Source organism: Oryza sativa, chromosome 6 (assembly GCF_034140825.1).
Source record: "Oryza sativa Japonica Group chromosome 6, ASM3414082v1".
NCBI lineage: Eukaryota > Viridiplantae > Streptophyta > Magnoliopsida > Poales > Poaceae > Oryza > Oryza sativa.
In genome coordinates, this window is record NC_089040.1 from 6,746,544 (window position 1) to 6,762,270 (window position 15,727).

The 15,727-nt window shown below is 43.0% G+C and overlaps 1 protein-coding gene across 1 annotated transcript; it reads right to left on the bottom strand.

The window, feature by feature from the left end:
• Positions 1-11,421: 11,421 nt before the first annotated feature.
• LOC9268279 (sphinganine C4-monooxygenase 1) lies at positions 11,422-13,479 on the bottom strand. Its single transcript, XM_015786002.3, has 3 exons — positions 13,151-13,479; positions 12,745-13,013; positions 11,422-12,204 (listed from the first exon to the last, which is right to left on the bottom strand). The coding sequence occupies exons 2-3, from the start codon at positions 12,970-12,972 to the stop codon at positions 11,638-11,640; spliced, it is 795 nt and encodes a 264-aa protein (XP_015641488.1). The 5' UTR covers positions 12,973-13,013; positions 13,151-13,479; the 3' UTR covers positions 11,422-11,637.
• Positions 13,480-15,727: the final 2,248 nt, after the last annotated feature.

The window sequence follows — 15,727 nt, forward strand, 5'->3', positions numbered from 1 at the left end:
TTTATGGTAATTTAGAGAGCAGCAGTACTGCAGTAGTAGTACGACATTACTACACTTATTTAATCGTCTGACTAATTAAACTAGTGTCAGTTTATTCAGTATCAGTATGATACTAATGATAGTATCTGATCTCAAGGTCGGCATTACTATGTTGGGAGCATACTCCCTCCGTACTCGTAAAGAAAATCGTTTAGAACAGCGACACGGTCTCCAAAACACAACTTTGACTTCTTGTTTCTATAAAAATATTTATTAAAAAGTGATATATGTATACTTTTATGAAAGTATTTTTCAAGACAAATCTATTCATATATTTTTTACATTTTCAAACTCAATAACTTGAGAGTTATTCATGATTTATATTTCCAAGGTTTGACTTAAACATTGTCCTAAATGACTTTCTTTACGAGTACAGAGGGAGTATATACTTTCTCCATCCCATATACTATATCTATATATCCTAAAAAAGTTATTTCTAACATGACAGTTTGTTTCAAAATAAAACTATTTCTCCATAGCCTCTCCTTTCACCCAACTATAACCATTATTTACTTAATTTCTTCATCTACTTTTTTTCTTAACGAATCACAATGTTTATTCATTATTTTAACTTCTTTTTAATATCCGTGTTTATCTTTAAAAAAAATACGTATATTTTAAAACAGAGTTGTATATATATTTTTGGAGTTCTTCCTAGGACGTAAGCATTTCTAAAGTTTGTCATGGTACATGACTAACGAGGAGAGATGTGAAGTTAAATTAAGATCAATATTGTAGTTAGTTAAAATAGGAGATACAGGGAGAAATAAATGAAAAATGATTGTGATCGATTAAAATGAGAAATTAAGTTGATGAATATATTACATAGTACTATATATTTTTTTGATAAAATTTAAACGCTAGCCGTAGCTATATTTTGGAACGGGCGAGAGTATTTCACTCACTCTGAATTTGACCTCCTCATGTTGCACTAGGTGGCTTTTGTCAGGACTAGCTGTGGCGCGCATTCCTCTTTTGAAAAGATAGGCAGGGTCGACGCAGGCAGGCAGGCGCATGTGTGCGTCTCTACCGAGGTGACAACAAAATCACAGGGAAAATTCTCCCCTTTCATAGGGATCAATGAGCTTAAGCACACAGCTCTCATGCCGTTGCTGCGTCCAGTCCTTTTCCTCTCCTCTGCATCATTTCCTTTCTCTCTGTCTGCGTGAGTGTGTGTGTGTGTGAGAGAGAGAGGGGAATCTGCAGAGAGGCCACGGTTGGGTTTGCAAAACGCAGACACGGCTGCTTGCTCCCTGATCTCTACTGCATGCAGTAGCTAGCACTGCACTGCATGCTGGAGGAACAGGATGGGAGTAGGAGGAGCTAGCTAGCCGAGGAGGAGGGAGAGAGAGGAGGGCACAGCTTTCCCTCTACTCCCGTCGCTTTTGTGGCCAGCTGATCGATGAGCTGAGCTGAGCTGAGCTTAAGCCGGGAAGAAGAACAGCTTTATGTGCGTGGTGAAATACGGAGCATTCACACACACACACAGTGTACATGTGCATGTCAGTGTGAGATACTGAGGGCATGTTTAGATCAGTTTGTTGTGGAAAAATTATTTTGGTAAAAGTTTTGGTGGTAAAAGATTTGGTATTGAAGTTTTTCTAGTTGGTGTTTAGATGCATGGTAAAGTTTTATCATTTTACTAGTAAAGAGAGATAGCACGGCTCCCAACATATTTTTTGGTAAAATTTACTACTCTAGACACCCAAATAACAAATGTTAAATTGCTAAATTTTCTACTAGTGTTTAGATCCATTTTAACAAAAAGTACTCCAAAACAGTAAAACTTTTGCCATTTTAGAGGAACTAAACAAGACCTAAGGGTTGTGTGTATTGTGTTATTGCGTGGTGGCAGTAGTACAACTTCTACTCTTACCTCCCCTTTCCAGTGCGTGAGAGAGAGTAGAGATGGATACTACCCCACCCATTCATATTATAAGTTGTTTTGTTTTTTCTAATTAGAATTTCTAAAGTTTGATTAAGCTTATAGAAAAATATATAATCATTTTTAACATAAAACAAACATATTATCCAAATATATTAAATATTAGTTTTAACAAAACTAATTTGATATTATAAATATTGCTAATTTTTATATATATATATAGACTAATTAAAATAACTTATAATGTAAAAAATTATAACGGAGGTGGTACTACACTAGTACTCCTATGTTGCTTGCTCCTGAGCTAGCTTTCGACTTGTCGGCCGCTCTGATCGATGCTGCCCTTTATCCCTCTCCTTTCTGCCTCGATCCGGGCCATCGCATGATTTGCGTTTGATGCACCGGTGATGACCGTCCAACAGCAAATTCTGGCGGGCATGCATCACACCAATCGTCCATGGATCACTTCCCCCCTCTTGCATGTCTTGACTGCTGTTCGCCGGTCACAAGAGCTCCCATGCTGGCCCTGTTTTAGGGAACTTTAAATAGCTACAGTTACTTCGAGAATCTCTAACTCCGTAAACAATCTAAGAACCTGTTTGGTACAGCTTCAACTCCTGAATTTAGCTCCATGAGTTGAGTCTGGAGTGGAGTTGTGGAGCTGCCTAAACCCAGCTCCACAACTCTAGTACATTTTGTGAGAGAGCTCCACCCAACTCCACTCCTAGTTTTCGTAGAGCTAAAACTGTTTGGCTGAGCTCCAGCTCCAGGAGGGGCGGAGCTGAAGCTAGAGCTGTGCCAAACAGACCCTAAGAGCCTGTTTGGCATAGCTCCAGCTCCACCTCTCTGCAGCCAAACAGTTTCAGCTCCACCTAAAATAAGAGTGGAGTTGGGTGGCTCTCTCACAAAATGAACTAGAGTTGTGGAGTTGGATTTAGGCAGCTCTACAACCCCACTCTAGACCCAACTCCTGGAGCTAAATTTAGGAATTGGAGCTCTACCAAATAGACCATTAGCGTTTAAATTATGTGACTCCATAGCGGAATACGAAAAATAAACTAGCAGACAGAAGTTGTCCTCCTAAGGGCACTCACAGTGCAAGCACCAGTTGCCGGGTCCTAGCTCAAAAGGTTGGCCCAAAGACACACATCCCCACAGTGCAAGTACCCTATTTTGTGTGGCTTAATTGGATGAAGGTACTCTGGGAGGAAACTGAGTCCACAGTGAGCGTTATCCCAACCGCTTCGTTCTCTCCACAATGCACCAAATTTATCCCCAACCTACCCTCTCCTCGAGCGCTTCTTCTCCACGCACGGATGCATCACACACCCCTCGCCTTCGCTCTCTCCACAGCGCAGCGCACCAGCCCGCCGGAGGAGGTCGGTCACCAGCCACATCGGGCTCGCCAGCGTGCGGGAGGGGGGGTAGGGCGTCGGTGTTCGTGGTGACAGCCTGGTGCTCGCGCGGACTCGGTGTCCGTGGCAACGACGCGATGCATCCCTCCTTCTCCCCGAGGAGATGCTGGTGCTCGACGCGGTCCGAAGCAGGGCAGACTACGTTGGTGGCGGCTGGCGCGCTGGCGTAGTGGCGGGAGGCGTCCCCGGCGTCGGCGGCTGGCACGGTGTGGCGGCGAGCAACCGGAGCGTGGGGCTGCGGTTCCGGCGCCGCCACAACCGGATCCGGCGGCTCAGCGTTGGATCTGGCCGGGGTCGACGGGAGTGGACGGCACAACGCCGACGAGCAGCGGGAGCGGACAGCTTCTCCACCTCGCCGATTTCCCCTTCCTTTTCTCTACCAAATTACTCAAGAATTTTGTTGGTTTGGTCTGCATCTGTGGTGGGTTTTTTCCTTTTCTCTACCAAATTACTTGAGAAATTTTGTTGGTTTGGTCTGCATCTGTGGTGGTTTTGTGGGGGGGGGGGGATTCGCTGTGCGTTTGGAGGGATTTCAGTTCGTCGATGATTCCGTTGGAGGGTGATTTGGGGTTTTGTATAGGTGCAGCGCGCTTGCCTCGCTTTTCCCCGTCCGCTCGCGCCCTCGCCGCAACAAAGTTTTGCGCCGCTTAGGTAGGGGATAAGAAACCTAGCTGAGGTGCGGGCATGGTCGCCTCGTTGACCCGAATCTGAGCTGGCGCAACAAGATCACGTACCAGCTCAGTGCACTGTGAAAGGCCTAATTTAAGTTTTCACCAGCTGGATACTTACAGGCACCAATGTTTTAGAATCTTCAGCCCCTAAACATGGCATGTTCCCTTTTGTTCAAACTTTTCGTAGTGGTGATGATATTATTGAAGCAATTTTCAATAAGAAAAGAAAATCTAGCAAACATATGCAGTTTCAGTTCTGCATGTTTATCCCATTTCGCCGTGCGTGCGCGTACTCTTTTTGGCCGGTGGAGTACACGGGTCGCAGAGAATCGTTGCTGGGCGCTCCTGCGAAAAATACAAAATAAAGTGCCATGGATTTTAGTGCGTTTTTGGTCGCGTCTAAAAGGAATCAAAGTCATAATATATGCTACTGTGACCATCATGTATAGTACTACTATAATCACCATATTGTATATGTATCGATTGATTTATTCATAGTCTATAGTGCTATTGTTGCTGCTACCGGTAGTGTCTAGTGTGTGGTGCTAATTAATATTCCTAGGCACTATAATTGGATTAGAAGGCTCTAATCGTTTTTAATTAGATTTGGATGGTCCATGCCGTTTTGATGCTTAGCGCTCAGGATATGGTCATTGGGACCTAAATTATCTGGAGAAAGTGAACTATCTGATTAAAAATTATAGGTGTGCCATTTGTGCTTACGTACGCAGTCTCACCCAAAAACAGAAACTTCATTGTTTAAAGTACCATGCACAGAGGGAATGGTAATTTGGCACACTAAATTATTACTCTCTCCGTTTTAGAGTCATTTTGACTTTAGTCAAAATCAAATCACTTTATATATGATCAAGTTTGTAGATAATTTATAACACCAAACTAGTTTCGTTAAATCTATAATTAAACATGTTTTCATAATATATTATTCTTGGGATAAAAACGTAACTAGTTTTCCTACAAAGTTGATTAAATTTGGAGCAATTTGACTTTGACCAAAGTCAAAATAACTTTAATCCGTATAAGATGTGCACGGTGAGAAGAATATGATATAATAGAAGGGAACAAAGTCGACCATAGTGGTCTACAAGAGCACCTTCAATAGTCTCCTAATAATCCATCTTCAATAAAGTGATATTGAACTATCCCAATATCACTTTTTATTATTAGGAAGCTACTTTTGCAGCTCCCCAATACTTTATTTTCACTGTACATCATGACATATAGGCTCTATCCATTAGATGGCCAACACCATCTTCTTTATCTCTCCTTGACGGTCAAATTCATTGTCTCCGCCCTTCCTCCGCATCCCATGTTGGCAATGGGGCCTCATTTCCCATTTATGTGCGGGAAATTCTCTTTAGGACGGGAAAGGTTAGAATTGGTTCCGCATAAGAAGTCGAACGAGATAAATTATGTCACGTCAGGTTTCATGGGGGCAAAGATGATCCCCCATTCGATCATTCCCCGTCCCCTGCGGAGACCCACATAGGTTTCAATCTTTGTTAAGGGGGTATTTGAATCTCCTGAAGATGAAAATGAAGATTAAGTGTTTCACGCAAAATGAGATGGTAATAACGTGTGATTAATTGAGTTTTAATTATTGCAAACTTGAAAAAGGATTAATCTGATATTTTAGAACAATTTTCATATAAAAAGTTTTCGTATGAAATGCGCCGTTTACCAGTTTGAAAAGCGTGCCACGAATATCCAAAACTTAATCCATTTTTGTAAGTGGAAACGAACGGGGGCAAATATTAATATTATTTTTTTATCATGTGAATTAGTAGATATATGTTGATATATTAATATAAAGTGTGAATATGCGTTTTACGTTCGCATATATAATTTGATATGTACGTATTGTTTTAAGCAGGAACAGAGAGATTAATTCCCATGCGGAGGTGGGGATGGGAATAAAGTTTCCCCCATTATTTTTCGCTGAGACGAGGACACATAAAGGTTTGACTCATGTGGATCGATAAAAATGGGGATGCATTCTCCGGCGAGGAATTCCCCGTTGTCATATCTACTGCGGTGTCTTGCGAGAAAGCCGAACAAGGTAGAGGCAAGCCTAGGTTGGAGACGCATTGGATGAGTCAACGACGAGTGTGCGCTCGAATTTAGCGAGCAACGCCCTCTTCGGCTAGCTAGAGCTCGGGGCGGTGGAGCTCCTTCGGGCAGCGCTAGCTAGGCAGTGGTGGCAGAGCTCCTTGGGCACCAAAATTTGGAAAACTTTGATGGGGTATTTATTGTCAAAATTAAATGTGCTAACCGCATAAAAAATGCCACTTGTTCGTGACTGAAGGAGGGATTTGAGTACTATCATTTTGAGATCCCACCACGGAAGACACAATTTTACCCATCACACCCATGCACACCACATCCTCAATTACAAAATATAGAAAATTATATTTTAAAAAATATGTATCTTTATTTTCTTTTTTTTTAAAAAAAGAACAAAACTCCAAGTACTTACGAAGGGCAGCCAAGCCCACCCGAGAATACATGTGCATGCATCCATCCATACTCCTTTCGTTTAAAATAAATAAATTTAGTACGAAATGTGATATATTTTGGATTATTTAGTCCCATATACTATTTGGATCCAGGGACTAAAAATTGCTAAAGGCACGTGGACCAAGGGAGATGCTGCCACTTTAGTCCCTATAAGTACCTCCAAGAGGGACTAATAGATTTTAGTCCCAATATGCACTTTTAGTTTCTTTTAGTCACACCTGTTTGAATTTCTAGGGACTAAAAGAGATTAATGTGGTGTTTGAATCTCCTGAAGATGAAGATGAAAATGAGGTATTTCACGTAAAACGAAGTGGTAATAACATGTGTTTAATTGAGTTTTAATTATTACAAACTTGAAAAATAAATTAATCTGATATTTTAGAACAACTTTCATATTAAAAGTTTTCGCACGAATCACACCGTTTAGCAGTTTGAAGAGCGTGCCACGAAAATCCAAAACTTTATCCAGTGTTAGCGATGGAAACAAACAGAGCCTAGAATAGAGGGACTAATAGATTAGTCCTATGAACCAAACAGGGTCTAAGATTATAAATCTGGACAAGCTTCCTATAGCCCTATATATACAATACAATATGTTACATCCCATATACTTTATCCGTTTCACAATGTAAGTCATTCTAGCATTTCCCACATTTATATTGATGGTAATGAATCTAGACATAATGTTAGAATAACTTACATTGTGGAACGGAGGAAGTAAAATTATTTTATTTGAACGGAAGTAGTACTTACCAAAACTGAAACTGAGCAAATTAATCAAAGTTGGTGGTTATGCCTGGTGGTTGACAGAAAAATCCAGGAGCTAGCTTACCTGTATATATCATCCCAACCCTATCAGCTGGCGCATGTGTGTGTGTGTCCTTGCAGCAGAAACAAATGAAGGGATAAAGCTCTCTAGCCTAAGCGATATCGATCAAGAGGTGGCTGCGGGGAAAGGGGAGGAAAGCGGCGTTGGGCCGGGCGACACGGCGGACGGCGACGTTGGCCATGGCTGTCGCCCCACGTAAACGAAGGAACACTGCCCCCGCGTCTCGATCGACGTACACACGAACGAACGCACGCAGCGCGGCCGCGTCGCCGTCGGCTGATCGATCACGTCGAGACGTCGCCCTCCGGTCGGGTCGGCTGCCGGCATCCGTCGTCACCAACAAGTGCAGCACGGTGAGAGGAGGAGAGCAAGCGAATCACTCCTAATTAAGCAGCAGCAGCTGTCTGATCGCCTGATGTTTGTGTAATTGTGTCCTGATGATTACCAGCAGAGTCCGAACCACAAATTGGGCTGAAAACCTTAGTGGGCCGAAATGGGGCCAGAGGCGGCAGTTTTTATCTTGAGGGGCCGAGGCCTGGTTTGGGAGGGGAATAAGTTCATTCTAGGTCCCTCAATTTGTCGCCGAGTTTGAAATTCATTCCTTAAGTGCAAAACCAGGTACAACACATCCTTTAACTTACAAAACCGTGCAAAAGAGGTCCCTCGGCAGTATTATGCCCAGTTTTGGCTGACGTGGCGCTTATATGGCAATTTAATTTTAAAAAATAAAAAACATGGGACCCACATGTCAGCTACATACAAAATAATAATAAATGGTGGGACCCATTTGGCCCCACATGTCATCCCTCTTCTCTCCATCCTCTCTCTCTCTCACCTGGGCGGAGCAGGTCTGAGCGGAGTGGCTGGCCGGTGGAGCTAAGCGGCGGCGGCTGGAGCAAGCTGGCACAAGCGACGGGCAAGGGGCGGCGGCACCGCGGCGCCGAGAGGTGGCGGGCACAGCAGAGGGGCGGCGGGCAGAGAGGGGGCGAGTGGCAGGCGAGCTCCTGGAGATGGCGACGGGATGAGGCTAAAAGGACGCCGCCGTCGTCGTCGGTGTCCTCGAACCAGTACGGCTTATCCACACCCTTGAGGAGGGGGAAACCGTTGAACAGCACCGGGATTGCGTCAATGGTGGTGTAGATATGGGTATTGGCCGTCTTCGGGTGCTTCTCCTCGCGCCACGGCACCGCCTCACGGCCGTCGCCATTGTCGTCGTCATCTCAATCCCCGCCGCCGTCGATGAAGAGGTGGGGGACGATGTTAGCTAAACTCCGGCAACTGCAGTGAAACCTGCAACACACACACGCTTGGACGCGAGAAGAACAAACCAATTGGGAAAGTCTTTTTGGCGCTGCATATTACTTGCTTGCGACATTTTCTGTTTCTTTCCCTTTTATCCATACGCGATTACAGAACGTGGGCACGATGACCCAACTTACGCGGACACGATCCTTTCTCAGCAGATGCCATCCCAAATGCTAGGATCGTGGCCACGCGGCGTCGTCGACGCCTAGGCCGAGCTCCGCCGAGTCGCCGACGCTGATCTGGGGAGCGAGGCTATCGTCTCCTCCCTTTGGATCCACGGCGACGAGAGGAGAGGGGAAAAGGGAGAAGGAGGTGCCGTCGTTTGTGGGCTGGCCGCCGGTTGCTCGATGTCGTCCGCGGCGCCGGCGTGGGTTGTCGTCGTCCTCCACCGCCTTGCCCCTCGCCTGTGCCGCGGCCTCCGCCTGCTGGAGCTGCGCGTGGAGCACCGGCGCAGTGGAGAGGGCGAGGAGCTCGCTCGTTCTAGCCGCTCCCTTCTCTCCCGTATCTCGTCGACCACCGCGAGTCACTCCCTCCTCTCCCACTGGTGCCGCGCGCCGCTGCCAACTCTTCCGTCTCCCGCCGGCGCCGCGCGTCGCTCCCTCCTCACCCGTCGGCCGCCGCGCGCCGCCCCTCCTCACTCGCGCCTGGAGAGAGGACAAAGGAGAGGGGAGAGAGATGAAGGGGAGTCGGGGAGAGAGGAAGAAGAAGAGGAGGGGCGAGGATGACATGTGGGTCCCACGTGGGCCCCCACCATTTTTTATTAATTTGTGTGTGAAACTGACATGTGGGTCCCATGGGTTTTATTATTTTTTTTCTAGATCGAATTGCCATGTAAGCACCACGTCAGATGAAGACCGAGTCAAATTAGCCACGTAGGCGCCACGTCAGCCAAAACCACCCTCAAACCCATCGAGGGACTTAATTTACACCGGTTTTGATAGTTGAGGGACCCGTTGTGTCTGGTTTTTCGGTTGAGGGACAAAAGTCGAATTCGTTGACAAGTTAAGGGACCTCAGATAAACTTATTCCTTTGGGAGGCCATTACCAAGCTCAGAGTGTTAATGTACAGGGGATTGCTATTTAGCACACACATTTTTTACTACTTTTTTTGTGAAAGCTTTTATATGTAAAAATTTCATCTGGAAACTTCATTTGAAAATTTTTCTTCTCAAACTTTTCATAAGAAACTTTGGCGCGGGCTTTATGGATTGCTTATAAGCAAATGTTATAAAATAAACAATGATTAAAAAATACCACAAAAACTAACTTCAAAATTAGTTTTTAAAATAGATTTTGGCTAAAAAAATCACAATGAAGAAAAACACAAATCAACTTAAAAATAAATTTTAAAATTTAAATTTAGGCTTATAAATATGAGCCTAAGCGAAACAATGGGGCTAGTAGTATTTTTATGATATGGAAGGGAGGAAGAAGAATAACGTGTGTTGAACTATTGATCACCAGATGGTTTCATAGAAAAACTACTCCTACCTGATACTATTACCATGTACTCTCTCCCCCCAATCCAGATTTGTAGTACTGAGTGGTTTGATATATATTAGGACGGAGGTAGGTAGTACTACGTGTCATGTTCACTATAGAATCAGTAGTTAATTGTCTAAGTTTGTTGTAGCTAAACAAACGATCAATTATATGTAGTATTATTGTGTATAGATATGGCATGACGAGATTATATCGACAGTAACCGTCTAAACAGCTTTTCCCTCAAAAAAAAAACCGTCTAAACAGCTATTCGTATCATACGGGAGAAAATCCTATAAAATCCGATCGAGCTTTGAAACAGACGCACATGTCACCAGCTTGTGGCTGTGTCTGCTTACAGATGGCGATTTGTTGATGCATATGGAATGGAAGCCGCCGTCTGTTTCATGGCAGCCAACAGTATACGGCTAAATATAGCTTGCAGATTCCTAAGCTGATTTGTGCCTTTATCACTCGATTAATTAAGCAGAGATAATTGTACCATGAGAGAGCAGTTGCCAGATGATAAGTAGCCTTCAAATGGTGCTAACCTTATCACTTCTACTTGGCACTAGCAGTGTGATGTCATCATGATTAAAATGGTGGTCCATCAGAAGTTCAGAACTCCATTGGCTGACCATATTATTCAGAGCGAGGTCATCATGTGTGGCAACTTGCAAGCAACGGAAGAACTTGATGGGTAATTTTAAATTCTTCCCGAGAAAACAGCATGATCTGCACTGTGTAATTAACTAAAACGGATTTCTTTGGTCCACAGACAGGCTCCAAATGCCATCCTGACCAAGCAATAGAAGGGAAAAAAAAAAAGCAAGAGCACACAGATGCAAGACAGTCTAAGTCAGAACTCAGAAATAACAATACAGGCCCATTTCAATATACAAATGCCATCCCTCTTCAAGGTAAAGTCTTTATACTGAAGATTATATCATTCAGTGTGCTGCTAGCTCTGACTCAGTTTGGAGCACTTGCTTTCTGTGGGCATTGCTGTTTTGAGCCACTTCAGTCAAGCTGGCATTGCACATCCGACAGCCTGGTCCATGAGCACAGCTCACTGCTCCTTTTAGAATACAATGACAGCCAAAGCATCACCATTAGCTAGAGTACGTGACAGAAAAAATAAAGCTTTGAGAATGTGATGGCCAACTCACTGCTGCATGTAATGCTGTTTTCAGCTCACTTTGTCCATCAGCATGGAGAAGCAACAGGCACAATTCAGAGGAAACTAAATCTGACTAGATATTTCTTTTTAACACAATGCTTTATTTGCTATACCTTGGTACAAGATGGCATCCCCCACAAAAGGGTTTGTGTATATGAACATGAAAAAGACTTCTACTGACTACCAACACAAATGTAGTTAGAAAAATCAGGCAATACTACAACATGACATGAGCTTTGTGCACTGGCAGGAAGAACACTGCTTAATTGGCCTTACTCTGCTCTGCTAGATTGAGCTTAATCGGTCTTGCTCTGCTCTGCCACATTGAGCTTAATCGGGCGCGCCTCGAATCCACCTCCCTTGCGGTTCTCAAGAGTGTAAGGCATGTATGTTCCGAGGATCTTGTCCCACATGACAAAGAAGGGCTGCGAGAAGTTGTACTTGTTGCCATAGAGCTGGTGGTGAATGTCATGGTAGGCGCTGTTGTTGCTGAAGAAGACATGGAGGATGTTGCCCGGGAGCCACAGGCCGCAGTGGTCATCGACGGTCTTGATGGTCGCAAACGAGAAGAAGAATATGGCCGTCTTAGGAGTCATGCCGGCGATGAGGAAGGAGAGGGCGCCGCCGATGGTGTCCAGGATGAGGCCCTCAAGGGGATGGTTGTAGAGAGCTCCAAAGGCATACGGGACTACAAGAGTGTGGTGCTTGGAGTGGACATGCTTGTACAAGAACTTGTTGACATGCATATATCTGTGCATGAAGTATTGCCATGTGTCCATAACAAACATCGCAATGATGAATTGCAATGCTATCACAAGGGCCGGAGGCTGCTTCCTCACAGTACCACTTTCATCACCAATGATCTACATTTTGGGGAAATTGCAAGATTGTAAGTACAATAATCACATAAGAAGTTTCATCAAGTAGAACGAAAGTAGGTTCAAAGAGAAACTTCTATTAGTAGTGGGAACCGTTGCATACTATTTCAAACTTTATTGTTTTCTAGATCTTCATATATTAGCTTGCGCAAAATGTTTGAAATCCAATATAATAAATTTCCCCATGTTAAAGAAACCAACCAAACCCTGTTTACTTAACAGGTTAGCTTCAGAGTTAACTACAGTTTAAGGCATGTTCAACAGTGAGACAAAACTCAAGCTCATATGCTCCCAAAATCAACATGCAACCCCACCAATTCTGTTTGCTATCACCAGGCTAATTTTTCCCCACATTACAAATGCTACAAAAAACTGTCCAATTTCGCATTCACAGTTATCAAGAAAGCTATTGTTTCAGACTAGTTCATGACATATTCTCAAATCCATCCCCAAACTGAATTTTCTTTTCCCTATGACAAGAACTAACAGCAGCGCTAAGACAAATGTGAGGAGAGGGATTGTTACCGTGAAGAGGAGGAGGGAGACGGCGATCTGGAAGGACTGCTGGACGAGGACGCCCTTGACGACGGTCCACTTGGAGACGACGTTCTTGGTGGCCTCCTCCCCCTTGGGGTGGAGCCTGTAGTCGTCCATCCCCATGGCGTCCAGCACGATGTACAGCCCCGAGTAGAGCCAGTACACCGCGATCGGGACGAACGTGCCGAGCAGCTCGTCGGACACCGCGAACGCCATCCTCTCAAGACACTCCAAATCTCCTTCAAATCCTCTACACACTGCCATCGAAAAAAGGCGCAAATCTGAATGAGCAATCTGAATCGCAATACGCAGGCATTGGCGGGCACCGAGCACAAAACCCTCAAAGAAACCAAAAAAAGAAAAACAAAAAGCAGGGAATCGATTCGGATCTTACCAGGAGGAGGAAGCAAAGAACGCAAGAAGGCTCTCCTTTGTTTGATTCTTGTGCTGCTGCTCCGAGGTGAGTGGATATGGTGCAGGGCGGCCACTCCGGCGAGTACTTATAGCGAAGCAATGCGGAGGGGGGGCAATGGCCAAGGCGGTGGCGGTGGCGGGCGGGCGGGGTCTGAGAAGGGCGGCGAGACCGGCGACTCGTACAAAGATTTGTTCTTTTTTTGGACGGAGGCGAGACGCACTCGAGGAAGGAAGGAAGACCGGCTCGGAGAGGAGAGGAGAGAAGGCGAGCCGTCCACTCCTCCTATCTGTTGCTGTCTTGACTTCACTGGAATCTGTGTGGAAGGAGAGGAGGGCTCTTCTCAAGCTGGACAAAGGGTTGGTTGCTGCTTCTCCGGTTTAGGTTGTGTTTTGGGGTTTTTTTTTTTTTTGAAATTTTTGAATATTTAGTATTAAAAGTAAACTCTTGTAAAAGTTGTTTTCCAAGATGTGAATCTTTTGGCCACGCAAAATAATACTGTCATGTCGGTCTGGTTGGCGTGGTAGAATAAAACTGTCAAGCCTACTACACGCCAGCTCGTTCGGATTTTGGAAATAAGTTTTAGAAGGGTTTATTTTTAAAATTAAAAATTAGGAAGGTATGAAAAAAAAATCCACTTTACTATCTTCTACGCACTTTTTTTCACATGCACGCTTTCTGAGTTGCTAAACGGTATATATTTCTAAAAAAAAGTCTATAGAAAAGTTTCTTTAAAAAATCATTTAAATCTATTTTTAAATTTTTTTAAGATAATACTTAATTAATTATATGTTAATAAGCTATCTCATTTTTTATGTGGGAAGGAAAAGTCCCCAACTCCTACTTCCAAATACATCTGGCATTCTAGGATTTAAATTATATAGAAAAGTTTCCTGTAGAAAATATTTAGAACAAATAACTGATTCCCTACAAAGTTCTTTGAAATTTTAGTGGACTAGGCTACTATAGAGGAGTTGTGGAGAAAAATAATCATGTCTTCATCTTTCTATAATTTCAAGCTCATGTGTTTTTCCCATGTATAATTGAAACTGTAGTTTTGAGGCTTTTCTAAGTTTTTAGTTTTCATAGGAATTTAATTAGCACAATATTCTATTTATTATTATTATTTTTTTTAGAGAAGGGTATTTTTTTACTCGGCCTCTATATCCAACTGGATATATGCAGCTTTTTTTTAATAGGAACTTAGCCTATCGAACAGGGAACTAACTCTCAAATAACCCAATCTGAAATTCGCTCCTATGGAGATTTGAACTCAGGATATTGGGTGCTACTCAGGTTACTGCAAACACGATATTCTATTATATGTTTCTTTTTCATTTTTGTATTTTCACAATTCCACGTTTTAAAAGAAGACCTATAATCTAGATAACTAACCCTAGTGGTAAGTGGCGAATGTGATTACTGTTATACAATTGTCAAACAGAAAATTATGCCGGCTAGCACACAGGATTACAGGAGATTGGAATGGATTCTCAGATGCATTAACTGTTTTGAAGGAGATAGCACGTGCTGGGATGTTTTGACCAGGCCATTATTTTTTTTACTCGAGTTGTTTTATGCCAGCCTGTACCGTCCAAAAGAAATTATTTGTACAATTTAAAATTTTAAAACTTAGTTTTGTAACTAAAATTAGATGTTTTTAGTTGTTTTTACTTAGTTTTGGCTTTATGAAAACTAAAAATAGAAGTGTACAAGTTTTATCGTAAAATTATTTTATATTAGTAATGTATTTTTAGTTAATAAGTCGCAGCTAAAAATATATCTTCAAGTGGACAATAACAGTATCACTTGGCAGGTTTGTAGGTTGACACAAATTAGGGTATTTTTATGTTGAAAAGGCACTTAATTATGGTGAGCACGTCACATTTTTTGCTTGGTATTTTTTGGTCAAACTTGGAGAAACCAGGATAACAGACCACAGGATCATCATATATACTATCATGATTCTACATATCATTCCACGTGAGATTTTGAGATTGACCTCTCGTCGCAGGATGTCACATTATCACATCCCATCACACCAAAGCACTATACTACTCTTAACGAGTAATTTTGCCCCAAATCTTCTACGGTGATTCAAATCAATGATCATTTTGATGGATGAATTGGACAACTTGGAATTGACAAATGGCATATGCCTTCCTCTACGCCTTTCCATTAAGGCAGGCGTTACAAAATTATTTGCCCGGACAGAATAAAGCTGCAAATTTAATTACTCCCTCAGTTTCACAATGTTAGTCATTCTAGCATTTTTCACATTCATATTGATGTTAATGAATTTAGATAGATATCAATATGAACGTGAAAAATGTTAGAATGACTTACATTATGAAACGGAGGAAGTAGTTTTTTAATGAGTTACTTCGAGCCGCCTAGCCATGTTGTCAGTGTGATAAAAAATACGAGCCTTTTGTTGTAAAAAAGTGTACATTTTCGCTTTCAATAGTGCGTGATAGAGCCCACGTGTGCGCGTATGGAATGCACATTTATAAGCGTATGGAGTGGGCATGTATGCATATACATCTTTGTGTAATTAGA